Source organism: Genypterus blacodes, unplaced genomic scaffold, assembly GCF_046128005.1.
Source record: "Genypterus blacodes isolate CSIRO-AG114 ecotype Tasmania unplaced genomic scaffold, CSIRO-AGI_Gbla_v1 ptg000037l_1, whole genome shotgun sequence".
Taxonomy (NCBI): domain Eukaryota; kingdom Metazoa; phylum Chordata; class Actinopteri; order Ophidiiformes; family Ophidiidae; genus Genypterus; species Genypterus blacodes.
The window spans coordinates 3308885-3336552 of record NW_027466850.1 but is presented as its reverse complement, the minus strand read 5'-3'; the positions used below and the strand labels follow the sequence as shown (position 1 = coordinate 3336552).

Here is a 27668-nt window from a genome sequence, read left to right as displayed (position 1 = left end):
TAAGTAACCTGATTACTCTGGCTGTCAGTCTTAATAAAGCATGGCTTTGGGATCCCCCCTGTCCTCTGATCCTCACTGTGGGCCAGAGTCGCTCCTTGTGGAGTCTGAAAACACACTCCAACAGCATGGCCACAAACACAGTGCAGAGGGAGAGGGAGAGGGAGCGTTCTGGAGCACAATAAGTCAGAAGGTAAGAGGACGCACAATGATGATGAATTCTGTTGAATTTAGAAGAGTGATAAGTTAAGTTATTAAATTCAACTTTATTTATTTAGATTTATTTATCCGATCATAACCAATCATCTGTCATACAGGCACGGGCACTGGGTATTACTTCACCAGTCTTTATTCTGGTTCTCCAGGACTTCAGCCCTGCCACAGCACAACGATTGAGAACAGCTGCACAATGTTTACGTTTACATTACATAACTTGCTGACCTTACTGCGCTGCACATGTGTGTGGCCGCATGTGTCTTTAAATCTTCCTTTGTTTAAGAATAAAAACATCACATCAGAGAGGTTAAAGGGGGGGGCGGGGGGCTGTTTTAAGGGAGCCAGTCTCTCTTAGGGGAGGGCAACAGGATACAACTAGTGGGTGGAACCTGATTGTTTCTGTGCGATGACAAACACCAAGTCTCCGTCCCTTTCTAAACAGGAATGCTTTGAAAGATTTGGAGTCCATTGGTGCACAGGCAGATGCCCTTCAGCTACAAGCATCCAACTACAAGTTTAGAAGCTTTAGAAGGACTGATGCAGCTTGATACGTGATCATTCTCTCTCAGAAGAGGGACACTGAGGATCCTGATATTCTGACTGCCCCACTGGCTCCTGTGGCAGCCGCAAAACCATGGCAGAAGAGAGCCAAACGGATGTCAACCCTTCCAATGTGATCCAGAATGAAATGGCTGACTTAAATGAAGCTTCACCTGCGTCCGAGCTGACGGTGGTTAAGGTTAGACCTGCAGACCTCGGACTGATTCGTAGCTTGTCCAAGTCGGACTCTGACTTGTTGGCGTCACCACATGCAGATGAAGGAGGTCTGGCCCGTCGCACTGGGTCTGTGAAGAACTGCGGATCTGGGCAGCAGTCCATTGAGCGCACGCCTTCCTTCGCCTCTGAGTGGGATGAGGTAATGTGGGTTGGGAAACAAGTGGGAGGGTAAAGAGGACACAGGGGGTGGCATTGTCATTGTTCAGGCATGGACAGGCTTTCAAGTAGAGTGTGTGATGACCTCCAGAGAGAGAGCGAGAGAGAGGGCGGGGTCTGACAAATTGAGAAAAATATAAATAACATGTAATCGATGAATATAATCTGCCAAATTTGCTTGAAAGTTGTCATGTAACTTTAATTCAGCTCATTTTAGCTGTTAGGAACTACAAATTCTTGCCATTTCTGTTGAGTTTGTCATCGCTTTGGAGGTTCCATTATTGCACAAAGCAGCTGTGAGGGACACACATGGTAATCAAGCGTGGGAGAATTTGGTTTCTATAAAAAATTAGACGTTCAAAACTCGATAACAGATCATTTGTCTGCTCATTGTGACAACTGTCCAGTTCACCTTGAGTCTCATAATTCAATTCATATGCCGCTTGATACAATTTTTGGATAAGGAGAAATGTGAGAAAAGAGAGTCCCCTGTATTTGCAGTGATAAGATAAATACCGCAGGACTATTGTGAGAAAAAGAAAGAAAAGTAGGGGTGGAGTGATTTGTGCTAATGAGAGTGCTAAATGAGAGAACGGACGGAAGGAAGGAAGGAAGGAAGAGGGAGAGAGTGTTCAGACAGCAGTATGAGAGCAACCTAGAGCCCAGCAGAAGATGCGATGTGTTGTAACTTTAGCCCGGCTGTCTGCGTCAAGTGCCTGCAGGCGAGTGCTTGAATGCATGAATGGTTTGATCACTTGGACCGACCTCCCTGTGGCAGCCCTGGCATCTAAGACTAATTGGCCTTGTGCTGTCATTCCACATCCACTCAGTGCATGTCTCAAGGGCCGACCCACGCTTCCAGCTGTCTCCTCCTGCACTCCCCTGGCTCCTTTGCTCCATCTTGCACCATCTACTTTCAGCCCACAGAGAGCAGCCCCAGCCCCACTCTCCCCAAAAGCCTTAGCTTGGGATTTTTCAGCTGACGAGTCAATTCAATTACCTGTATAAACTGCAAATTCCCTGCGATTAAGAAATTATGAATATTTTTTTAAATACGCACAACTAGGAATATTGAGAATATAGACACTCCAATATACATGCCTTTCTATTTTTGGGTATAAGACGTTTGAGCTCTATTTTGGTGATATTTTATTATTTAATTTTTTTATTGTGCCTTTGCCAACTTACTAAATCTGGAAATAGAAAGTGTTCATACTGTCAGAAAAACTTCATATGACTTCATAAACTTCAACCATGTGAGATATGTAACTTTTTGAAAACTTTATTGAGACAAGTTATTTACTTTGCGTTGACTTAGAGGTAAATAGAAGTTTGATAGAATAAATGAGGCATTTCTGAGCAAAGCTTTCAGTATCTAACACACATCTCTCTGTCATCTAGCGAGAGCAGTACTTCGCTCCTCATCCTGTCCCATCCCTGCCACTCTGGCCCACCCTGCTGCTCTCAGACTGAGTTGTTTATTCAGGCCATGTTGGGTGGAGTGTCCGGTTCTCAAGGGCATCCTGTTTTGCAGCTGCTTCTGGGTGTCTGTTTCTCTTTGAGACTTTCAGGGATTTGTTTGGGTTGGAGAAAGGGTGAGGGCAAAAATGTACCCTTCTTTGTGGTTGTGTTCATTAGGAATGAGTGGTGTCTGTTACATTGCTGCAGTTTACATTCCGGTAGTCTATACACGGCTTGGCAACTGCTTTTGTGCATTATTGTTAATTACCTCCACCAAGAGGTTATGATTTCAGTCGGCTGTGTCGATTAATTTGTTTGTCTGTTCTGTTTATCTCAAAAAGTTGTTGATGGATTTCCCTGAAACTTGGAGGGCTGGTAGGACATGATCCAGGGAAGAACCCATTACATTTTTGATACCGACTGGCCTGATAGCGCTGTTGTTAATACCTCATGTGCACTCACTGCATAATTCAAAAAGGTAACTTTTTAGGTAACTAAATTTAAACCGCTATATTTTGTCAATAACCTTTGAAGTCGGCATAGAAGAAAGAAAGTTGTTGGTTTCTCAGTGGAGGGGCGAGACGGGATCATGGTCCGCTCAATAACCTGTTAAATGTCATCAACCAAGCAAGCGACACAAGAGCTCAGATGAAGGATGTGTTCCCCAATCAACAGCGTTCTCTTGATGTACTGGATTTCTTAAGGGTCAAACCAGAGGGCTCAGGTCACCAATTTCTACAGGGTTGCATGTGAATTGTAGCGTGTTTGAGGTAAAGCATTGGCCTCAAACCGTGTACCATGGCTGGCTGAGACGCTGCTAATATTAGGAAAAGAATAGATATCAGATAGTAGAAGCTTATGGGTGAATCTGGAGTGAGAAGGGTTTGGTTGGAATGAAGACGTGCAGCACCTTCACCCTGTGTGGAATGAAATTTGAGATCCATCATGTAAACGGTGATGTCTGTTGGACACCAGAACTCATGTTGAGCCTTCTGGATGTTTTACTATTGTAATTAAATGAAACATTAATGAAGTTCTCAACTTATTACATTGACATGATTCACATTCGGCCTGTAATATTCGGTGACTGCTGTGAGTTTGAAGGTCTTGATTTATGACAGTCTAGCCTTGTGTCCTCTACCTGTCCTGTCAGCATTGGTAGATTAATAAATCATTCTTTTGACATATTGCTCAGGCTACTGCAGTGATACCAGCCAAGGGTTATAATTTTATGTACATATATTCACATTTTATGTATTGGTGAAGCCATTTTGAATGTTTTTACATACGTTAATGTGAAGACTAAATCAAATTGTATCGCATTGGCAGATATTTCCCTTTGTTGTTTTAAAATGATAAGGAGGAAGCAAGGATGAAGAAATGAAAAACAGTAATCCAGCCAGGTCTTGTAAAGTTGACTAAAATTAGCATGATGACCGGAGTTTTCTAAATGCAAATGTGCTCTGTGCACGTAAAGTCAAAAGGTTTCTCTCTACCACCGAGGGATTAGACCTGTATGAAGCAGACATGAGTGGAAACTGATGTAGCCTGACGCTGGAATGGAGCCATGAAATTGAGGTTGGGGAGGCCCGGGTGGTTGGAGGGTGAATACAGGATGGATTTAGAAAAAAAACATGTTTATGGATTCATCATTCCAACTAAATCCCCAAACTAGATTTCCCACTTTGCACTACACTACATAGGAAATCCGTGCATAAAGAACCTTTGAAAATGATTTAATTTGCTCGGACACAGTTCAGTGTACCATGCTGGTCAATACTGGAACATTTCTAACCCCATAGAAGCTTTGAAAATTGTTGGTAATATGGATTTCAAGGTACTTAAACTATACTGGTCAGATTTGTGCAGCATTACACAGGAGACTCCTTGCAGACACATTTCCTGGTGATTAGACCCAAAAGCAGGCTCAGACTGAGGTGGAAAAACACGTTGGTGCACCAGAATAACAACAATTTGAGGGCTCAGATTGGGAAACAGGCAGAGGTCAACATGCGGCTAAAAATGCTATGGTACCAGGTATGATTTTCTCTTATGTTGACTGGACGCAGGAAAGGCTTGGATTTCTGAAGGTCCACCACCATCTCCTTAGCTCTCAGCACATTCAGTTGGAGGTGGTTCCTGTCTAGTTACCCATCAGGTCCCTGTACTCTCCTTCATGTCCATCCCTATTTTAGATGGCAGGACTGTGGCATCTAAAACTGAGTGTTGTAGTTCAATTCCAAGGCATATTATTTAAACAGGAATGGGGAGAGAATGAGACTGGACGGTCTTCCAGTCTGATCCACCTCCATCTGCATCTCTGTGAGCTGGTCTCTCAGCAGGAGTGTTTGATTGAATTAGCTCCTGCTTCATTGTCATCATCTGAGGCTAAATGGGCTGCAGAGCTAAAATCACATAGAATTTTACTATAAGATAATAATCCTAAATTGAGAACAGTATGCACTTTGCTAATAATAGATATGACACATATAACTAAGAGCTTGACAGCTTTACTACATCTGTTCAATACTCAAAAGGTTAACACAACCACATGTTACAGATGCTTGAGTGGCTTCATGTGCATACTCTGAATTTCCCGTCCTTAATCCCAGGGTAATTACAGATGCAAGCTTTTAAAGTGCATGCAACTGTGTGTGTGTGTGTGTGTGTGTGTGTGTGTGTGTGTGTGTGTGTGTGTGTGTGTGTGTGTGTGTGTGTCAGTGTTTTACATAACCCAAATAGATTTGGGTCCCTTCTAAAAATAGTCATACGTAAATTCTAAGTGGTGCATTGCAATTGTTGATTTTATTATCTTTATATTGCAACCATTTCTGTTTCTCATGTTTTTATATATTACTTCATTACCCAAAAACTGTACTTATCTTTGCAAATGACAATTTGAGATGTAGCCATAGTAACTACAGTTAAAAATAAAGGAGAACTTTCAAAAATGGCTATAATTAGAAAATTTCAGTTGTAAAGCAGAATAGGTTCAATGTGTACGTGCTCACTGGTTTATAATTCATATACAGAGCTATGGCTGAATGAACACATCCTGAGATGAGGTTTGACAGATGCGCCACATGAATATGAGAGTAGTGTGTGTGTGTGTGTGTGTGTGTGTGTGTGTGTGTGTGTGTGTGTGTGTGTGTGTGTGTGTGAGAGAGAGATGCAGTCCTGTTTCACCTGGCACATTGCATGAAAAGTTTCTCACTAAGCGTAAGACTCAGGAGAAACAGTATTACTCCAGTCTGCAGCTTCCAGCCTGACGGTCATTGAAAGAGGCTGAAACATCAGATATGTATGAAACTTTTACTTTTAAATTATTGCGACACAGACGCTAGACCATTTCAAAATCCATCATGAGCTTTAAAATCAATGTGAAATGGGAACATTTCTAATAAAGAAAAAAGGCCTTAGTTTGTAATTTCCTTCATAAATCATTTAGAACTGGCCACAAAAATGTGTTTGATAATTTCACCAGACACCTCTAAATGAAAAGCTGCCTCCACAACAGACCTTTTCATCATGGGGATCATCACTTCGCTGTGTTCATTCTCACTGCCTTTATTTATGCTATGTGGTTTCAAAGCTGTCATGTCACTGAAAATCAAATCAAATCATGAGCACCACTTGATAAAATGATGTCATCTGGGTCTTGTGTAGTACAGAGCTACGGGCCCATCTGTCTTTATTGACAGTGATACTGAGGCAGTAATCCTGCGTCCAGACCAGCACCAGTGAAGCAGGCGGTCTGTTTTGGTCTGCTTGGTCTGTTTGGAGCTCAATGCTATCATTTATCTGCAGGGGAGACTGGCTCGGTCCACATTATTGTCCTCTATATACTTCTTAATGAAATTGTTAAAGCTTGTTTCACATAATCTTCTCCTTATTATCTGCATGCAGTTGGAAGCAACTAGAAAGATGAAAGGAGGGAATGAAGTGACAGAAAGCGATCTCAAGCCCAGTTTAGAACGCAAACGGTACAATCACACACATTCTCTACAGTGTGTGTGTGTGTGTGTGTGTGTGTGTGCGTGTTAAAAGCATTTCTCCATATCCAGTTATATAGATTATCCGTTTTTCTGTGATCAAACTATTTTACAAATTTAAGTGTGAGACACACTTGCACTGCTTGAAGACTTTATGAATTGAAGTTCTAGGGTGGCTGATCAATACAAGGTGCATTTCGGGAAAGGAATGAATGAAAAATTGATTTTGTGAGCAATCAACTAGCCCCCATGTCAAATTCATCACATTACTACGCTTCCTTTGATGCTATGTGAAGCTAACCAGCCCAAATACAAAAGATACAGTGGGGACTCCCAAGTGTGAAAGCAACATAAAACTACCAATTACATATCTGCATGAAAGGAGCATGTTGATTGATTAGATCTGTTCACTCCCTGACATTATTGGAGTGGGGCAAAAATGATGTGATATTTAAATCCCCTCTGAGAGTTCGCCTCTTAATAACTTGGTCTCTCCCTTTTTACGACGACGTACACATGACAATAACAGTGTTTGAAGTTTGAGATGACTTCATTCTCTTGGCATAACAGCTGCAACAAACCAATCAAGAGAGTCCGAGAGATTGTCAATAAAGCGCTGTCTGAGATGCTCCACCATGCAGCTCATAATGTTTCTTTTTTGTTTGTCTATCACCATTAACACACTCAAGGGAGAAGAATATGAGAAGAACCTTTCATCATAATCAAGTCCACTTGGGAAATGTAAAAAAAAATATGACAATATTTCAGAGATGATGTTATATTTCTCAATAAATGCTGCTGTTGGCACAAAGCTAGGACTTAAGATGGGCTGTTTGACTTTATGCCTAAATATACATTAATCTGATTAGAAGGTTTGTGTTTCCATAAGTGTTTTACATATTTTCTGTGAATAATATTTAGTGAAAATAGTGAGGTGAGAAATGAATGAGCGGCTGATGATCATTGGCGTGTCGGCCCTTTAAATTCAAGCAGGTTTTAATAAAGGTAGCGTTGAGCGTTGCTGTAGCACAGTGCTGGTATGTGTGTGATGTCGACTGTATCTGGGTTAATATGAGGTCTGCATTGCTGGAGGCGTTGGCCATGTGTCCTATGTGCCAAACTTTGAAACGAGCGCAGGCTTTTCCACAGTGTTGATGCCACGAGCAGCATGAACAAAACACTAAATATTACATCAAATGTGCATCGCTGTGCGTCTGCTGTCACGAGTCAAAGCAGAATCAACGTTTCGGGTTCTCAATGATGTTCTGCCTTCATCACTGACTACATGTAATGTGTGCTTATATGCAAATAGGTTTTGGGAGGGTTTTCGTGTGTTTGCTAGCTAGCTAGATAGCCACATGCGAATAGGTCAAAGCCTGTTGACTAACCGCAGGCCATGACAACAGGCCACATTTCTTCCTAATGTTTTGGAAAATAGCTCTAGTTCAACTGAGGTAAACATAATAAATAGCAGCACTGCAGACTGGATCTTGATTCATATCTTCCAATTTCTTTTTGGGAAGATGGTGAATTGGGCTGGAGCAGCTCTGTGCTTGAGTAAGGTGCTTCTAAAGCTTCTGGACTGTAAGTGACCTCATCACCCTGTCGTGCTTTTGCTGAGTGGTGGGCTGGTCATTGAATTTCTGTCCATGTTGGACTGTTGCTTGTAATCCATCACGGCAAAGCAGCTTTCCTCCTCCCCAGCACTTCCAGCTGTAGCACTGTGGCAAACTCTGCATCCAGTGCCACTCCTCTAGTGTTTTCACTCAGTAATTACTTTGGGACAGTGAGACCAAGGGGGTTAGGATGCAGAATAATGAATCAGTGGAAAATATATATGCTTAAGATGTACGATTCAACATTCATTAGTATGTGAAAAGCAATTTGCCTGTCCAGTCTCATCCCAGATGATATAAACTCTCATCTGGAGACAATTCTACAGATGCCTGCACAATTGCAACCATCCTCAACTTATTTAAACCATATTGAGTTCATTAACAATGAATTGTAATTTTTGTCTGAGTCTGACTTTGCTGTCACTGTAGTCTAACCACCAATGCATTACATTATTATTAATATTGATGATGTCTTCCACTTTTGTTATTTCCTTTTGCAGATTGAGAAGATCATGAACTTGATTGGTGCAGGCATCGAAACATCCAAAACCAAGCAGCCCACAAAGAGATCAGGTAAATCTATCTATCTATCTATCTATCTATCTATCTATCTATCTATCTATCTATCTATCTATCTATCTATCTATCTATCTATCTATCTATCTATCTATCTATCTATCTATCTATCTATCTATCTATCTATCTATTACCCCCTCAACAATGTTTGTGCCAAGTTTGGAGGCTATTGGAGGAACTGCGCTCGTTGATAAACAGACAGATAAACACACACACGTTTTCTAATTATAGTAGTATAAGTAGTATAAGTCCCACAGCTTATCTATCAACATGGTATTTATTATTCAAACACATCACTGCTGTTACAGCCTTTCCTCTGTTTTCCACTTTTCTGAGGAAATCATTACCCTCACTGTAATATTCAGTCTGTTTTTTCTGGAATTGTATCTGAAAAGGACTTGAATTGATAATACGCTTCATAAAACGTCCTTCAGGCAGGGGAGACAGAGAAGCCAGCTGGCATCAGTTCACTTTGTTCAGCTCTAACACTGTAAACCTTCTATTGGATACTCACACCTTAAGGTGCTTGTGAAACAGTTTCCCTGTCTCTTTGCAGAACTGCCTTTATTTAAACAGCATAGAGGTGTAGAATGTTTATGCAGAGTTTCATGCATGAACGAACAGCTGACCACAATAAGACGTCATTTGACCCAGAGCAGAGACTGTGTGAATGTGTGTTTGTGTTGAAGGGCACATTGTGAGGACACTGGAACACGTTCACTGCTGCGACAATGTCACATTAATCTTATATAAGATGCATAATTACAGACTAAGTTACAGTCCAGGGTCAGAAAAACAAGCAGGTGCAGGCAAACCAGGAAACAAGATGTAGGAAGGATTATAATTATTCCCCGTCGAGGGCAGGGCCCAAGGTTTTCTTTACTGAATATATTGTTATGTTCACTCACTTATAGAATGATTTCTAAAGAATTCTTATTAAAGGTCATTCTAGCAAAAAGAGATATGTATACAATGAGATATGTATCAGTATAAAGAGGAGAAGTCATTGCTTGCTACCAAGGCAGTGTTAATTTATGATTTACTTCTTATGCACCCAAGCACTCTGTAATTGATTGTTATCCCAACAATGAAGACCTGGGGTTATTCTCTATTATATAATATGAAATATGTTGTTTGTTTTTCTCTCGTAAGTGTGAGTTATTTATAGTTCCTATTTAACGAACAACATGCTCAGACGGTCCAAGATCCAGCTGAGTCATACAGTGGCTGCTCAATGTTTACTCTGATCAGGCCCATGTACTGAGGTTCAGATCAGGCTTTGGTTGTTTTTGAAAGTGTTTGTTTGGATCAGTGTTATATACATAGTGTTATATACTTGTTCTTACTAGTTCATAGCATACAATGTACCCTTCAGAGGCATCGGCAGGAGAAAAGGAAGAGGGAGAAAAGGAGGGATTACCTCAAGATTGTCACTCTACATCCCACTGTTATCTTTTTTATTGTGAAAGAACCGGAACAGCCTTATCCCCATGTCCCTGCCTTCTCTTATTTTCCTTCCATCCACCTTTCCCCCTGTGTCCTGTCTGCCTTACATGGCCTAGAGCCAAAGACTTTGGTCGCATATTGTTACAAAAACCAACTGTGCAATTTTGCGCCATCTTGCTTGTTCAAGGATGACGATGTTTGTGGCGTGTGTTCCTCGAGACCGCTCCCATTGTGTGCTGAGAGACAACGGAGTAAATTAGCTTAGAAAAGAGACAGAGACGGACGCGAGAGCGAGCTCAGCCGAGAGCACACAGGAGGCGTCGGCTACAGTTTGTGTACAGGCACAGTCTGACGTTCAAAGGAAAAGAGTCCGCCATCAGTTTCCCAGAATTAATTCAGCTTTGCAGCTCATTTTCCCCATCGCTCCGTTAAGATGACAAGGAGCTTGTGCTTTTCTCCTGCTCTGATAAAGAGACACAGCTGTATCTAAGCACAACCTTGTGCCTAGTTCTAGTCGTCCTACCGGTGCTCAAACATTAAAGAAACCCACTTTGATATATTGGACGCCATTGTGTGTTTAACAGGGGATAAGACAGTGACACAGTTCCCCCTATAGAGGAGCATCGGATACTATGTCCGTCAGTAATTAGGTCCTGCTAACGTGAGAGATGTCGCCGTCCCAAATGAATGGAGGTAATTGGATGGGGATGGCTGGTATTTTTAACAGTCATTGTCTGAATGGGGTGTGTATAGGTGCGGACCTTGGTATGAGGCTCAGGAGGAAATGGAAAGGAAGGAGGAGTTGTGGGATTTGGTAGTGAATGATAATTAGTTCACTTCAATCCTTCTTACTTCCCATTACCATCTTATCTCCTGTGCTCCATTGCACCCCCCCCCCCCCCCCCCCCCCATTAGTCTTCTCTGACTCATATCAGCTTCTTGCTAGTTCTATCTCTCTCTCTCTCTCTTCTCTCTCTCTATTTTCCACAATTCTTCTCATTCCAAGCAAATCTGACAGCAGCAACTCGCACCCATAATGAGCATCGGCCCTGTGAATGACTGACAGGTCACAGAGACTTGACCTGGCCTTTTACCTGATTGTTAACACAAAGCAACGGGGGTACAGGCAGCCAATTACCAAGGAGATTTAATCAATAGCTTTTCACTTTGCCTTACTCCATCGGCGCGGTGTCTCTTTGCTCTGCCTGCTTTACCGATTGACTTACTGAATGGCTACCTGTCTGGGAATGTGTAAGCCAATTGCAAGTAGTACCTGCATAATTAGGCCCTGGCTGCAGGGTTGAAGAATAGAGTAATCCCCCAGCATAGATTGGCGCCTAAGTTTACCAGTCCCTGTGTTGTGTTGACTATGGCAAAATTAAGGTGGCACTCAAACGATTTTCAGGTCGTTTATATCTAGACAAGGTCAGCATTCTGGAGATATTTGCTGTTCACTTACCAGGTCTACAGGCCATTGAATGGACCCATATTGATCCCTGTGATACACATTGAAAAGCCTTTAAAAGCTACTTCACACTGACACCGTTGATACGGATATGTTCACCGTTGCCTCAGAAAGGGTTTTCCTATGAAACATCTGTATTCTTAATGTGAAATAGGCGGGAGAGTGTTGCAGAGATATACATACATACCCCAAGAAAATTGATTTTACAATCTCTTTTTGTGAATCCACAGGATACGTTTGCTTTTAAAGCGGCGTTCATTACCTTTATCTTTCGCAGGTGAAATAGTACCACAGGGTTCCATAAAGGTCCATTCAAAGGCCTACAGACCTGGGAGGTGAATGCCAAATAGCTCCAGAATCATGCTGCTTATACAAAAACAATGTCTGTGACCTAGTTTGGATGTAAATCAAGAAATGACTTTTACCTTGTTTTGTTTTATATAATCTTCACATGTTAGTCCATGCTTTGTGTACAAAGAGCAGCTGCTGTTGTGCTGTTTATCTGATTGATATGACATGAACATCTGGAAGTAAAGGAATTTGCCTCTGTTCTGTCATGCTGTAGGACTGAGTCAGATGGGGATGAGACGGTACTTGAGAATTGTGGTTGTGCGTTGAAGCGTGTGTGCGTGTGTGTGTGTGTGTGTGTGTGTGTGTGTGTGTGTGTCGTATGCAGTGTGCAGTGAATGTGTGTGTTTCCATGTACTCTTCTCTTCATTAGACTTTTGCTGACTTGAATCAATGCTGCCCCCCCCTCCCCCCCTCCCCCCAATCTATCATCAGAGTGAGATGTAAATGAATTAAAGCCATCTGCTAATAAGTTGAGGCTACAAAAGGCATTTTAATCTGTGTTAATTTAGAGCACTGATTCATCTGCAGCACAGGGTTGGGACTCCATCATGCCTTTACATTCTCCTCCTTCTCAGCAGAAAGGACAGCGATTTGGGTCTCTCAGTGCTTGTTCTTCACCTCTGATGGTGGTGTCCTTTCTGCAAGATCAGAGTGCCTCCGTGCAATTCTAATCAGTGCAGTGGGTAGTGTGTGTGTGTGCCTGGGTGTGTGTGTGTGTGTGAGAGAGAGAGAGAGAGAGAGAGAGAGAGAGAGAGAGAGAGAGAGAGAGAGAGAGAGAGAGAAAGAGAGAGAGAGAGAGAGAGAGAGAGAGAGAGAGAGAGAGAGAGAGAGAGAGAGAGAGAGAGAGAGAGAGGAGCATATATGTGTGTGTGTATCTGCCTGTGTGTATGAAGCAGGGAGCGAGACAGAGTGCAAGCCAGAGAGAAAGGGAGGGAGAGAGAGAGAGAGAGAGAGAGAGCGAGAGAGAGAGAGAGAGAGAGAGAGAGAGAGAGGGAGGGGAATTCATACAGTGGGAAATTGAGGGAGAGGGAGAGCTGGTTACGTGGAGCAGCACCCCACTTCATCAAGCAGCATACAGCAGCCCTGCAGTGCAATCGCAGTCTGGGAATGAGGCTATGAGATCGAGAGCAGGAGAAAGAAAACAGAGAGACAGATAGAGGAAAGAAAGAGGAGGGGGTGAGTTAAAAAGAAGGGCTTTGGGGGAGTTGCCCGGATGAGACGGGGGATGATCATTGAGTCTGCAGCCTGTTGTGGATGTAGAAAGGACGTGGCTGAGGCAGAGGCAGAGCTGCGGTCTCCTGTGTAGAAGTAGCCAGCATCAGGACGTTATGCCCTGTGAGCAGTGAGGGGACGTGTGTGAGCCAGGAGCAGCTGCTGTGACTGCGTCTGCGCTGCCTGCCCATCTCAGACATTCAGGGGATGCAGCAAACCTCTGCCCTGAGCACAGAAGCTCACACCGAGGCTGCTAGCTCAGAAGAACCAGGTGGGCTGAGGCAGGGTTTGGTGGGGAGGTGACTACCTCAGGAAGAAGCCACTGTAGCTCAACCTGCAGCGTGGTCCTGCAGTGATCCTCGCTCAGAGCCAAGGGGCTCAACTGCTGTCTGTTTGTTCTGAACCCCGGATTTATTGCTTTGAGAAAAGATGAGAACGTTCTCTGGCTGAGCCACACAGACAGCAGCTTGCTGGAGAGAGTGAATGCTGGGAAGAACAAGAAGCACTCGCAAAACCAAGGGCACCCTTCTTCTTCATCTGCCTACCTGGAGATTTATCAAGGAATCTTTACTTGGATTTGATTGTGAATTGAGGAGTTTGGAATCTGCAAACTGTGGGAGTCCTCAGCCAATGCTCCTTCTTTGATGTAGGATTTACAATATGTCCACCTGACCGTGCTCCCTGTGGCTGTGGAGTAAGGAAGAAAAATGGTTTGAGCAAATGTGTATGATCAAAAATAACATGAGTACCTCAACAGTGCTTTAGAATGCTGCTACCTTCATTGTATGAGCCGTGTCCTAGCTCTCAAAGAGGTTGACCAATGAAGCCATGGGACTCAGCCAGAGCTTTACAAGTATGTGGTGAAAACCCTGACCAATTTATTTTGGGGGAATTGAACATTTCAGTTTTAAAGATGAGGGGGTTGTGTGATGTAGCAAAATGCATGCTTTACCCATAAATCATTTGCATTTTGCCTTGAGCTGATACAGTTACCCGCTGTTTCTATCTAGTGTTTGGTATTACCATGTTTTTGAACTAGTCAAGCACTTGTCTTACACTCGCTCATCTGATCACTAAAGGAATGTTTAGTGAACCTTGTTTGTTGGACGATGCCACAGTGGCTCTGTCCAACATAACTTACAAAACCAAGCTTCAGATGGGCTTCCTCCCCTGCACTACCTCCACCCTCGCCTGACATCTTCAGTCAGTCACACTAACACCAGTGGGTGTATATTAGGCTAGTCAGAGCCCTGAAGGGCCTTCAGCACTTCCTACCCTTCTCCTGTGTTTGAGTTAGCCGGGCCCCCGCCTAGACCGTGGGAGCCCCTCACCCCCAGCCTGGACCCTGTCTCCCCCTTACCCCGCCGGGTGCTGCTGCACTCGGCTCTGTCTCTGCTGGCCGAGGATGATGTGGCAATGCCATGTGTCGTCCTCGGAGTGCCGCTGCTACCGGCTGAACGGCTTCTCCCTGCTCAAGCGCTTCCCTCTCTCGGCAGATGGGGCCTGCGGTAAAGCCCTGGACCAGCCGGTGGGAGAGTGGCTGGAGCATGTGGGGCTGCCGCAGTACGAGAGCAAGTTCCTGCTCAATGGCTTTGACGACCTGCGATTCATGGTGAGTCACCTGTAACCCATCATTTCCAGGGCCTGTCCCAGTTTACATCACTCAGTCACTTCTCTCCGCTTGTCTCTCCACGTAGCTTCACCCCAGCCCCCCTCGCTCTCTTTCCCGCTCACCCTTGCACTTGACTCTGGCTCTGCTATTTCTCTTCCTTTCACTTCCCCCCCTCTACCCTTTACAACTCCTCTTCACCTCTGAGCAGTGCATGACCCTGGTGAGATTTATGGCCCCACAGCGAATCCCTTTAAAGTATATGAGCTGTCAACAATGGTAAGACAAATGGCAACCAAATCCCATTAATTTTTTTTCCCCAGCATTCCCAATCATGCCATCTCATTTGCTGTACAATTCCAAGTTACCTCCTCCCCCGACAGTGAAGCTTCTGATTTACTATCTCTGAACCCGACCTCCGTGTAGATAAAACCAGATGACGCCAACATAAAACCTTCCCTCAGTCCAAACATACTGTGGTTTTATTAAGTACACACTGCATGCTTGCTCACCAAATCCCACTAAATCCTGTTTGCATCATCTTCTGTGTCACACACTGCTTGTGAGCGTTGGAATAACTGCACATGGTGTGATTTCCCATCAGCAGCATGCAGTATGACTGTATTTGGACGCTGTATACCATTTATTTTTGTTACAAATTCAACACAAATACAAATTACTCCACTAGCTAAGTCAATTATGAAACGTGCCAACCAAAATGTGATCCGACAGGTTTGTGTTGCTGAAAACCATTCACACATTTAGCATGGGTGCATCCTTTATTTAAAGCCTCCTGTCAGATTATGTGCTGATGGATTCATCAAACTGCAGCAGGAGAGGTCGCTGCGATCTGACTAAAAGCGTTCTCATGTTTCCTGTAAGGCACCAGGATACTTGATATGGCATTTAGCTATGATTGTAGAAAACATTACGTCGTTTCAGTCTGCTGTAGGGAGTAAATAACAGGGCCGGGGGGTGAACGTGGTCGTGTCTCACTCTACTGAGCTGCATTCTATGTTACATGTCACGCCTGAGCTCAGTTAGATGAGAAACAGTGAATGGACGTATTTGCAGTTGACATCACATCATAAAGACTTCAATGATATGCGATCATTCCCAGTGTCCCGGTGCATTTATTTACCTTTTTTTAATGCCACCAGTCAATTGTCTATAATCACACATGAGCAGCATTTAATGGGCAAACACAGCAACCGTCATATCTTGGGAAATTGGGACACAGGATTCCGTGTTGATCAGGCTATAATGTGACGAGTGCTACGGCTCATTAGGCTTTCTGATGTTCAGTTTCATCCCATGACTAATGTGTCTGCTGGACTTGATGCATCAAGATGATAAATCATTAGCCTCGCAGGGCAAATTACCCACAGATATATTTACATGGATGGGAAGGTTGAAAACAAAGGAAAGGTCAGAGTAGTCAGGCAGACATCTGAATGTTTAATATTCTGCCCTTTTAGATTCAAGCAGACTTGTTTTTGCTAATGATACATCTAAGTTTATTTTTGAAGTTGAAGATCTGCATAAAAAGACCAGCAAAATGCAGGTGGACTTTACTGTGGCTCTTTCATCAATCAATCAATCAATAAGGAAGTTAAACTGGAGAACAAAATAGCATCTGGATCTAATCCTCTAAAAGTCTGAATCTTATCTTGCCGGCCATTTCTGTACCTGTTTCTGACCGCTTGGAAAGTTTCCTTGGCTCTGCCCACCAGAGCCGCAGAGAGACTCGGGCATGAGGCAGTGAGGCTCTTTGCATGTGATGATTGCTGGGAGATGCAGCTTTGGAGGCATCATAAATTATGAACAACCGTGTGCCTTTTCTCATAATTTCTACACAGAGACGATCGTTTTCTGCTCTGTTCATGCTAATAGAAGCGGGACGTTCATGCACCAGAATGTTCATTTACTCTGATGTCCCAAACTAATGTGGCAATGAGGCAAAACATCCTATATTTACTCTGCATCTTCCATTTTGCATCAGTAACTGCGGCCATCTTTCTCTCAAATGTTGACATGAACGCTTCAATTCTCACACAAAAATCAAACCGTTTCCCATTGTTTGATTTTCATCGTTGGACACGACTACGTGGGAAAACTCCATGACATTTTTCTTTTACATAATTTCTCCAAGCATCTCCTTAAGCGGTTGTTTATTTCACTGTTGCATTAACCAAGTCAGATTAGAGACGAGCGAGTCACATCAGCTCCAATCAAACTAGCACAGCTCATAAACTATGTAGGAACCAGACTATACTGTAGAATCCCATCCCAATCTTCAAACGCAGCATTAAATAATAACTTCTATCGTCTCCTGAGGTTTCATCAAACTCCAGCTTGTCTTAATAAAAGTGGCAAATCCATTTCTGGGCCTATTTTCATATCAGACTCTAGCTTTATTTCTTGTACAGGTCTCTAACTGCTGCATTGTGCTCTGAAAGCAGTACAGTGAGGCCGGATTGAGTAAAGACTACGGTGCATTTTAACATTCTTGGCCAGGAAGAATCAATCTGCAGCAGTCCAACGGGGGAAAACGCTTAGCTCCACATTTTCAAGGCTCTCCTCGCGTCTTTATTCCTGCCTATAAACCTGAACGAGATGACAAAGCAGCAGGAGACGAGAACATAAGCAGCTACATGACCCACACCGCAAGATTCTGCTTGTCAATCAGGATTTCAGGATGTAGAGAACAGCTCTTCTACATTGTCTCTACAACCTAAATTCGAGCATTCCTGTAAACTGTACGGGAAAATTGTTGTTTCTTCTGGGTCAAATTGTTTTATCTCACTCAAGCAAGCAAGCAAGCAAGCAAGCAAGCAAGCAAGCGGACCCTGCTGGTGCCGCCGCTGCTGCAGATATGAAGGCTTTGTTCTCCTGGAGTCACACTTGATCAGATTGATTGCTCTTGGCGTGCACAATTTATTTGACTTCATTGTCCTCCCACTGCGGTATTACTGCTTGTGTCAGAGTATGAGATGTGCATGTGTGTGTGTGTGTGTGTGTGTTTGTGTGTTTGTGAGCCAGTGCTTGTGTGTGCAGCTACATTTTGTTGTTCATTGTCCCTGATCATTACAGTGTAAAGTAAGTTATGCTGTTTCTACTGAGCTGTACTTTATATTACATAGAAGTCCATATAACGTCATGCATCCATATGTGTTGTATGTATAGTAACGGTGTGTGTGTGTGTGTGTGTGTGTGTGTGAGTATAGATAATATATTGATTACTACTATAATGGATCACTGATTTTCTTTCCCCCCGTGACTTCTGTTTGTCCATATTGTATATTGTATCTGTGAATGTGTGTGCATGCATGTGTTTGTATGCCTCTGTGAATGAGTGTGTGTCTGTGTGTGTCTGTTTGTGTGTGACTATGTTTGTGTGTGTGTGTGTGTGTCTGTGTGTGTGTGTTTACGTGTGTGTAGGGAAGTAACGTGATGGAGGACCAAGATCTAAGAGACGTGGGGATCACCGACCCGGGGCACCGAAAGAAAATCCTCCATGCGGCACGCAATTTACCCAAGGTACTTTGCATCATGAGTGACCCTCAGCGCTGAACTATTAGTCACTGCAATCCATTATGGTGTCAGTGTGTGTGTAACCTTAATGTCCCTGTAAAGTTCAAATCTCTTTTTAAGCCTGTGTAAAGGTGGCAATAGAGAGAGAAACATAATAAGATACACAAGACAACTCAGGAATAGATAGCACAGATTCTCCAATATACACCAGGAATAACAGTTATGGTTGACCAGTATCAAATAAATCATCAGAGTCCTCACATTCACATTGTGGTTGCAAAATTCTATTTAGATTTTATCCAAAATTCTGTGTCCTGGCAGGGGAATGTTGATGCCAAAAACAGAAGATTCATGTGAGCGACCTCTTGAAAATGCAGTTTTGTTTGTTGTCCTGCAGGTGAAGGCTCTGGGCTGCGATGGCAGCACCTCGCTGGTCTCCTGGTTGGACGGCCTCGGCCTGCACGAATACCTGCCAAACTTCCTCTCCAGCGGCTACCGAACTCTGGACTGTGTGAAGAACCTGTGGGAGCTGGAGATTGTCAATGTAAGAACTACAGGCTTCAATTTTCTATTTAGCTGCCAGTCAGCCGGTGGCTAAGCAGGAAAGTGTTCAGCGTTATGTGTAATGACTTTTAACTGAGACCCCCTGGTGGCTGCTGCAGTCGGCAATCAAACCTGTGATGTTCTGGATCGTTTCTCACAGAGTCGTCTGCTTAATCACCAGAGCACGTTGATTTATCTCTTCTTTCTAGCTGCCCTCCAAACCTTGAAACCACAATTCCTCAATGTGCATAAACACATTGATCCTCCTCTCCCTCACTGCAGCACTGCTGTGCAAACTGCAGTCACCCCCCTCACACAATCACACACACACACACACTCACACACACACACGCACACACACACACACACACACACACACACACACACACACACACACACACACACACACACACATTTGGCATGTTGATGTTTGTTTTACTCAAGACATTTTGCTACAGTTGAACTAAAACTTTTGCTTCTTTTTCAGTGTCACACACACTCTCTACCATAATACATTAGGGCCAATAAGAAATAGCATATGTCCCCTTCAAAGACCTTCGTTTGAACCCATAATGTACAAGGTACCGTTGCTAATGTGGTGACAGGAAACCAATCAAAGCAGATGACCCGATATACAGTAGTTCACCAATGATCACAAGTGGTTTGGAGGGAAGCTAGAGAGAAAAGCCTTTACTTCCCACACATCAGGTTTTCCCTCTTAGTCCTGGATCTGCATGTCTAAAATGTGATGACCAAACAAATTTTGCGGCTTTAAAATGGCCGACACCATTCCCAGTTGCAGCAACAGCAGCAAAAACAGCAGCAAGCAACGTCCGTCCTGTGCAGCGCGATGATGTCCGGCACACTGCCATGCAGTACAGCATCGGATGATGAGTGTAAGGACAGCGCACTCTACTTTCACTGTGCAGAGGAGCAGAACTGCCTGTGAGCAACTTGGCAGGCCTCACTATGCCCATTACATTTCCTGCATTCTCCCCTCTCTCTTTAGCATCTTATGCCAAATGGAATCAAGCATGGACATGATATACGAGCTGGCTTTCCTTCTCATCTCCAGCCTTTTTACCCAATTTCCATTTTCCCTGAATTTGCACACCTCATGCTCGGTGGTCTCTCTGGGATGGAAGGGGATAATGGAAACAGCACAAGGGGCCCGGTTGCCTTGCTGCATACTTGACTCGGAATGAATCGATAACTGCAGCAGTCTAACAAAGATCCTAGGAGCTCGTTATGGAATATTTTGTAGCAGAAACTTAATTGCAAATGTTACATTAATCACTCAACATCCACCTTTCCCGGATGACCAGAAATGTTAATAGCCAATTATGCAAATATATAGTATTAGGATAATGAGACTTGACAACATTCAATTAACCCGTGGTTCTTCCTCTGAGGTTACGTGCCATTCATGATGAAACGCTTTCTTTAAAAGCTTCAAAGAGACAGAGACAGGATTTGCTGTCCAAACATACTGTAAATTAAGAACTATAAAGATAAAGTGTCACAGGTTCTGAGAATCTAAAGTGTGCCGTAGTCTGCAAATCACCAACAAAGCGATTCTTTATCAGCACATTACCTGTTATGGTCCCATAAATCACCATGTCCTCCTCTGTTATTTAAGCAATCTGTCCTTAAAACTGACTCTGAATTATAGAGTGTCCCGGGAAGGAGGCGACGCTGTACTTTAAGCTTACGGCAAAACAGATTGAGGCTGAATTATTGACGAGAGCCATTTCTGTTTGCTTGTGGACACTTGCCAGTGAAGGGTGCTTGCCACAGTTTCTGTGTCAGTGTATTTGGGATATACAGTATCTGTGTAAGCTTAGCCTCCGTAAATGATTGCGCGTAAAATATTGATACGACGATGCAGCAGGAAGTCATCTTCACTTTGAGCTCTCACGTTGTCTGAAATGCAGGTTATCAAGATTGGTCCCCTGGGCCACAGGAAGAGGATCATAGCCTCTCTGGCAGAGCGACCCTATGAAGAGGCTCCATCTAAGTCCCGTCGTCTCTCCCCAATTATGGTAAGAGTGGTAATGTAAAAATAAATATGGTTTATATTTGGTTGTTCAGTAGCTCTCCATTCAGCCGGCACTGATTTGACAGCTATTTATCCTGGAGTAGGATCGCAGAATCCTGTTAGTCGGTGTGTGTGTGTGTGTGCGTGTGTGTGTTACTCCACAGCACCTTGCAGCACCGTGCGTGTCTGTATCAGCGTGAATCACAGCACAGCTCTGTTAGTGCTGCTTCATTAACCACCCGACTGAAAATAATAATTAGGTTAATACGCATGCTCAGTGCAGCTGATCCAGGTGTTTGGCTCCTGTGTGTAGATTCACTGCTTCACACACACACATCTCTGATAGCCATGAATGGGACTTAATTTGTAAATGTTTTGATTTTCAAAAAAGGATTGATTACATAATTGATATGGTAATTTTTGTTATTGAATAAAAAAGATGAAAGAGCTTAAGATGGAAGTGAGATTGTGCATGAGCTTTAATTCCATGTCAGTATCATTGTGTTAGACACTGTCTCCATTTCTCCCCTCAGAGGCTCTAATTTTAGAAACAGACTCTCCAATATCATTATGTTCACAGTGGATAAATACAAAGCGCTGATTTGCCATCCAGATTAAACTGGACTGAAAAGAAATGAGAACCTTCATTGGGAGGATTTTTGTTAGGGATAAATCTTAGATGGGGATCAGGGACGCCAGCCATAATGCTCTAAAATCACTAAACTGTGTTGTGTGTGATGTCGTGTTTTGTGTTCCTGTGTGTACGTGTGTATTTGTGTGCATGAATGTGTGTATGGCAGTTCCATGACCTCCTGTCCCAGGCCACATCTCCCCTTAGTCAGATGGACCCATACACCAGTCGCTCCATGGACATGCTGCTGCCCCTGACTGAGTCAGACAGGAGGAGGAGAGGAGTCGACCAAGACTGTAGTGTATCTTTGCGCTCCTACAGTGAGAGGCCGCGCTCTGTAGTGAGTTCCACCTTTCACGTGTATCATCTTCAGGAAAGAGTCCTAATTTACTTTGGATTAGTAACAATTGCCACAGTGAAGTCAGAGCCTCCAGAGAAGCAAAGTGAGAGGAGATATATTGGACAGCCAGGAACATTGCTGTCAAACATCCAATCGCTGTGGGTCATGGGTACACACAGTATTTAGAGCCAGCTGCCATTCCGATCTGAAAGAAACAGAAAAAGAGTAGGAATGCCTTTGTATTGTTGCTAAACCAGTCAATAGGTATTTCTATTTTATATCCAAGAGTATGTTAGAGACAAATCGACAAAAACAACCCCATGTCTCATATTTAGAGCCAAAAGAACTCCATGTCCTTAGAACCAGAAAAGTACAAAGGAATGATTGGAGATGTAAAAAAAGGAAAAAAGATTGGCATGGCTGGAGGATGAATATTGATTTTTAAAATGGTTGCAATCGTCAATTATATACATTTTATAGAGTCTTTGGGGTATTTATTGGCGTTTCTTCTTCATTATTCTAAAGAGTTACGTGAAGTCCAGCTAGGCAGTGCCAGCACAGCTCTAAACTAAAAGTCTAACACAATATCTTTGGACATTTCAGACAGAAGAAGACCTAGAAATAAGTCCATGATCCAGTTCTACCATTTGCTAAAGGCCAAACTGTGGCACATGAGGAAATGTTAATGCTAATGTGCCTGATCTGCTTGACTCAACCAGGCCAAAGAGAAATGCTCAAACAAAAGGGATATATGTTCAATATGTTTGTAGATCATATCTGTAAACGTTAATCTAGGAGGTTTAAGGGCGGTTGCTGGACGAGGACATTCAGATTCAGAATTGGGAGATTGGGAAACTGTTCCCTGTATTCAATTCCAGATGTCAGACTTGATGGGACAGCGCTGTCCCACGTGAAGAAGCCGAGCAATAGACTCAAGGTTATTAACTCCCAAAGCATCTGCCATTCATGTCTAAGGTATACTGTAGACATGCTGATCCTCCGAACTGTGTAGGTGCTGTAGGTGTGCATACTGCTGAGCCTGAAGCCTTTCAGATTAACGGCGAAACGTCTTCACCATCAATTTCCAGTCCAGTGATTGCACTTAAACCTCTAATACACGTTTGCGGTTCATTTGTTGGATCAGAGGTGCACGGCTGCACCAGAGGGCTCACCAGTTGTCAGTGTTCATAATTTCACCATGTCCTTGATGGATTGTTGCAGATTACTATATTTTATTCTGACAAGTGCAAAGCCCATATTGACCTGAAGACCCAAGACAGCGCATGAATATTTATGATCAAACCAACAGATCAGCCTGTAATCTCTAAAAGGTGCAGACCAAGCAGAACTCTATTCACACTCATCTGCAGTGTTCAGTACAACGCAGACTCTTAAAACCATCCACAACACTTCATTCATTGTGATAAACCTCGCGATGAAAAGAGAAGTGGCTGTAAGTAGTGGCAGCGCTCAAATTCATGTGCTGCCGTATTGATTTGTTTTCCTTCCAGAAGGCCTTGCTCTGTTTCGTGTCGCTCAGGTTTGACACAAAATCACACTTTTCATGACGCTCACCAGCCAATGTTTCCACAGGACAGAAAAAGTGAACGACACAAAGACTCTCGTTTAAACCTCCGGCCCCCGAGCCACTCTGCTACCTACGCCACAGTGTCCGCCTGGCACCACCAGCCTGAGAAGCTCATCCTGGACTCCTGCGGGTACGAGGCAACTGTAAGTCCCTTCAGTTCGTCCCTATAGATTTAGGAAGATGCCGCATGGGACTGATCAAGATTTAGCTATTGATTTACTGTGCATGGCATCTTGGTTCTGCTATTCTCCCATTAGTCTTGCAACATGTTCAAATTCCTTTTATTTTGCCATTTAATAGGCAAATTAAATAGATTTGTTTTAGAAATGGAGGCCTGGTTTGTTTTGATTGTCTTCCCTAGTACCTGGGATCGATGATAATCAGGGATCTACGAGGGATTGAGTCCACACAAGACGCCTGTGCTAAAATTAGAGTGAGTTCCTTATTACACTGCTACCCAAGAATGTTCCTATTGGCACATTCCAACTTTTGTGTGTTTCATTTATAACCCTTTCTCTCTCCAATTCACTTTTATTCCGTCCATTCCAGAAATCAAAGGATGCTAAGAAGGGTCCAGTTGTCATACTCTCCATCACCTACAGAGGGGTGAAGTTCATCGATGCAGCCACAAAGGTAATGGGAAACTCTATACTTGACACTCCATCGATCTGCCAAACCCAAACACTCCATTTGATTCAGTCTGCAGTATAAACACTCGTCCGTTCGAAGCTTGTTTCCACCTCGGCAGTCTCTCACTTCCTGTCTGACTCCATTAGACCATCGTAGCGGAGCACGAGATCAGGAACATCTCCTGTGCGGCCCAAGACCCTGATGACCTCTGCACTTTTGCGTACATCACCAAGGATCTGAAGAGCGGCCACCACTTTTGTCACGTATTCAGCACTGTGGAAGTGGTGAGTTTAAGAACAAACCCTTTGTTAGAACCTTCAGAGACTTTGTTTGAGTGTGTGAGGTCCTCTGTGGATGAGTTCTGCTTGGTGGGGTTCCTGGTATCCTGCAGACAAAACTGCATGCGGCTTCCTCCTGGACATGGTTTCCTTGATTGGCTCATTCAATCACTTCATTTAAATTTCATTCCCACTATGCATGACATTTCATGTACAGGGGAAGATTATGTTCTCATTTGTGTCTCAGCTTCTGTAAAGGTCGATGACAATCAATTTCATTTGGAGCCGGATCACGGTGTTGCTTCTGCAGCATCAGGGGAAGACTTCTGAACTGAACTAACTCAAAAGTGATGCTCTTACAGGAGTTCAATGTGGTTACATCAGTCAAGTCCACACACAGGGAGGAGGTGTGTGTTGTCATTTATCATCAGCTGAGGCAGTTTCTGTACTTAGCACCTCATCTTCATTGATTGACACAGACGCAGACCTACGAGATCATCCTGACGCTAGGACAGGCGTTTGAGGTGGCCTATCAAATGGCGATGCAGTCCAGGGCGAGACAGTATGTACCGCCCCCATCTCTGGGCACAGAGGTCATCGAGACGAAAGCCAGCCGACCTGCGTCTCAGTCATGGAGCAGCATGCGGAGATCAGCAGTGAGTACCACTCGACGAGAAGATGCTTACAAACTTCTCACGTCGAGGCGTTGTGTGTGTGTGTGTGTGTGTGTGTGTGTGTGTGTGTGAACCTATGACTTAGCAGTTTGCTTTGTGATTCAAAGTAAAGCCGCAGAGGAGAAACACGGCGCTGTGAGAATAACAATAATAAGTTACACAAACCTCGTGACCGACTTTTCCCCGTCACTGAATCCCCAGAGAGCCGCTTACAAAGGAAGAGTAGCGCCGAGTGTGCGTCTGTGAGTGTGTGGTAGAAAGCGATGAGTCATTTCTTGGCTCCTTACTTCCTCTCGCCCACCCCTAACTTTGTGAGTCACTCTCATCACGCACATATGCAAAACATGATGAATGAATATTTGTATTTTTTTCTTTCAGGCAGGTGTGTGTGTGTGTGTGTGTGTGTGTGTGTGTGTGTGTGTGTGTGTGTGTGTGTGTGTGTGTGTGTGTGTGTGTGTGTGTGTTTGTGTGTGTGTGTGTGTGTGTGTGTGTGTGTGTGTGTCTGTGTGTGTTTCCTCTGGACTGGAGTCGCGGCCCGTCCACCTTTTTTCTCTGAGTGTGTTACGTAATGTTCACCTCTGCCCGGGGCCACACACTGATGTATTGACCTCTCAGGCTGAATATACGCAGCAGCCAGTGATCACTGTCACCTGAGAGGTTGACAGACACACACTCACATACACGCACACGCAGGCTCGCCAGGCCGGACCACACACTCATGCAGAGACACAAATCACTCGCTTTTACTACCTGCCTGCAAAGATAATAAATGGTGTAATCACTGGGCTGCATATTGAGCCTGGCAGTGTGTAGCTGGGGTGACAGGCACACACACACACACACACACACACACACACTCTCTCTGCGATGCCTCCAAGGAGCGATTATAACACAAGACGCAGAGGATTATGTTGAAATAATTTGTCTCCTTCTTAGAGGATGAAGCTGGGATGTCTACCCTGCCTCTCTCTCTCTCTCTGTCTCTCTCTCTCTCTCTCTCTCTCTCTCTCTCCTGTCCCCCGCTCCTTTTTTCTTTAACATGTCTTTGTTCTTGTCTTCTTGGTCCTCCTGCCTCCCAGGGTGCACCTCTCCTGGAATGCCGCTGCTGTCACTGTCACACCTGCACCACCCACCGTCCCTCCTTCCTCCCGTTGCACTCTGTTAGCCCCGGAGTCCAGGTCCTTCTCTTTTTCTTTCCTCTATTCAACCCTTCAGTCACAACCCATCCGCTTACACTCCACCACTCCCCCCCTCCCCCTCCCCCGCCCGACCTCTTCTCCTCCCTTCATCTCTTGTTGTTGCACTTAGCTCCTAATTTTGTAGACTTAATATATCAAACCATGACCTTCCTTCTCCTCCTCCTCCTCCTCTTCCTCCTCCATCGCTCATCTCCATCTGACATCATAGAGTTTAAGGACTTGTGTGTAATCAGAGAGGGTATCTTGTATCTGGATGTTTCTACTGTGCTGGACTCTCTGAGGCCAGCAGGTGAACGTTCTGTCTTTGGTCTCTTGGGCGGTTTAAGCTTCCTTTCTTTATTTTACTCCTTATTAACCTGAACAACAGACTGGAATCTGAAGCTTTCCTTTTCTCTGCACATCTTCACATGTAGCTCTAGCTAAATCCATGTTAGTGAGTATACTGTATGTTCATCTATGTAGGTTACAGACAGCAGCACCTTGGTGAAGAACACATGTTGCTTTAGCTTCCATTAGCCGTACGTAGCAGAGGATGCTAGCTGTGGTGTGTGTGTGTGTGTGTGGCGGCGGCGGCTTACAGTGTGTCAGTGTTTTTCAGACATGGTCCCGTGTTGTGGATTGAGACGTGAGTGAGTCTGTGATTTCTAACAGGATCACTGGACTCTGATCCACTCATGCACTGTGAGCTCAGTGCGGCGCAGCGGCCGCCCGTCTCCCGCCCGTCTCACGCCCTCCTCTCGTCCCTCCTCCCTCCCTCCCCCCTCCCCCGGCAGATCGACCCCCTGGAGATGGACGCAGACATGCAGTCCCTGGGCAGCACCACCTGGCTCTTGGACCAGCGGGACTCCAACAGGCGCCCCGTCAGCACCAAGTACGAGACCACCATATTCTGAGGCCGGATCCCCGCAGTCTCCCGCTCGCCCCGACTCTCTCTCTCTCACACACACACACACATACATGCGAGCCCCGTGCCTTCTCACTGTGATGGTCTAACATCCCTCAGGGCTGCCTGCACCCCCCCTCTGCCCTGCCCGGTGACCCACACACTCCCCCCCCTGCCCGCCCGCCCGACGCCATGACTCTGCTGCAGCTCCCCCGTGCCTCCCTGACTCCCCTGGCAGCCTCCCTGTCGCTGCTGCAGCTCGGCGGCAGAGTCCTGGAACCGACCCATCCTGGACCAATCTCATTTTGCCGCGGTCCCGCTTTCAAAACCAAACTGCCTCTTCCTCCTCATCCTCTTCCTCCTGCCTCCAATCCTCTGATCGGCTCCAGATGTCGCATCTTTATCATTATTGTTCCTCTTTTCGGACGTTTGAATCGATTCCCCACTTTGCAAAGA

At 44.4% G+C, this 27668-nt stretch overlaps 1 protein-coding gene across 1 annotated transcript; it reads left to right on the top strand.

Annotated features, from left to right (window-relative positions):
• The first annotated feature begins 643 nt into the window (after positions 1-643).
• Positions 644-27668, top strand: anks1ab (ankyrin repeat and sterile alpha motif domain containing 1Ab). The gene is made up of 13 exons (XM_076147321.1): positions 644-1129; positions 8716-8788; positions 14762-14877; positions 18316-18414; positions 18806-18952; positions 20886-20993; positions 21790-21960; positions 23554-23691; positions 23910-23981; positions 24098-24181; positions 24325-24462; positions 24936-25112; positions 27103-27668. The coding sequence occupies exons 1-13, from the start codon at positions 848-850 to the stop codon at positions 27220-27222; spliced, it is 1725 nt and encodes a 574-aa protein (XP_076003436.1). The 5' UTR covers positions 644-847; the 3' UTR covers positions 27223-27668.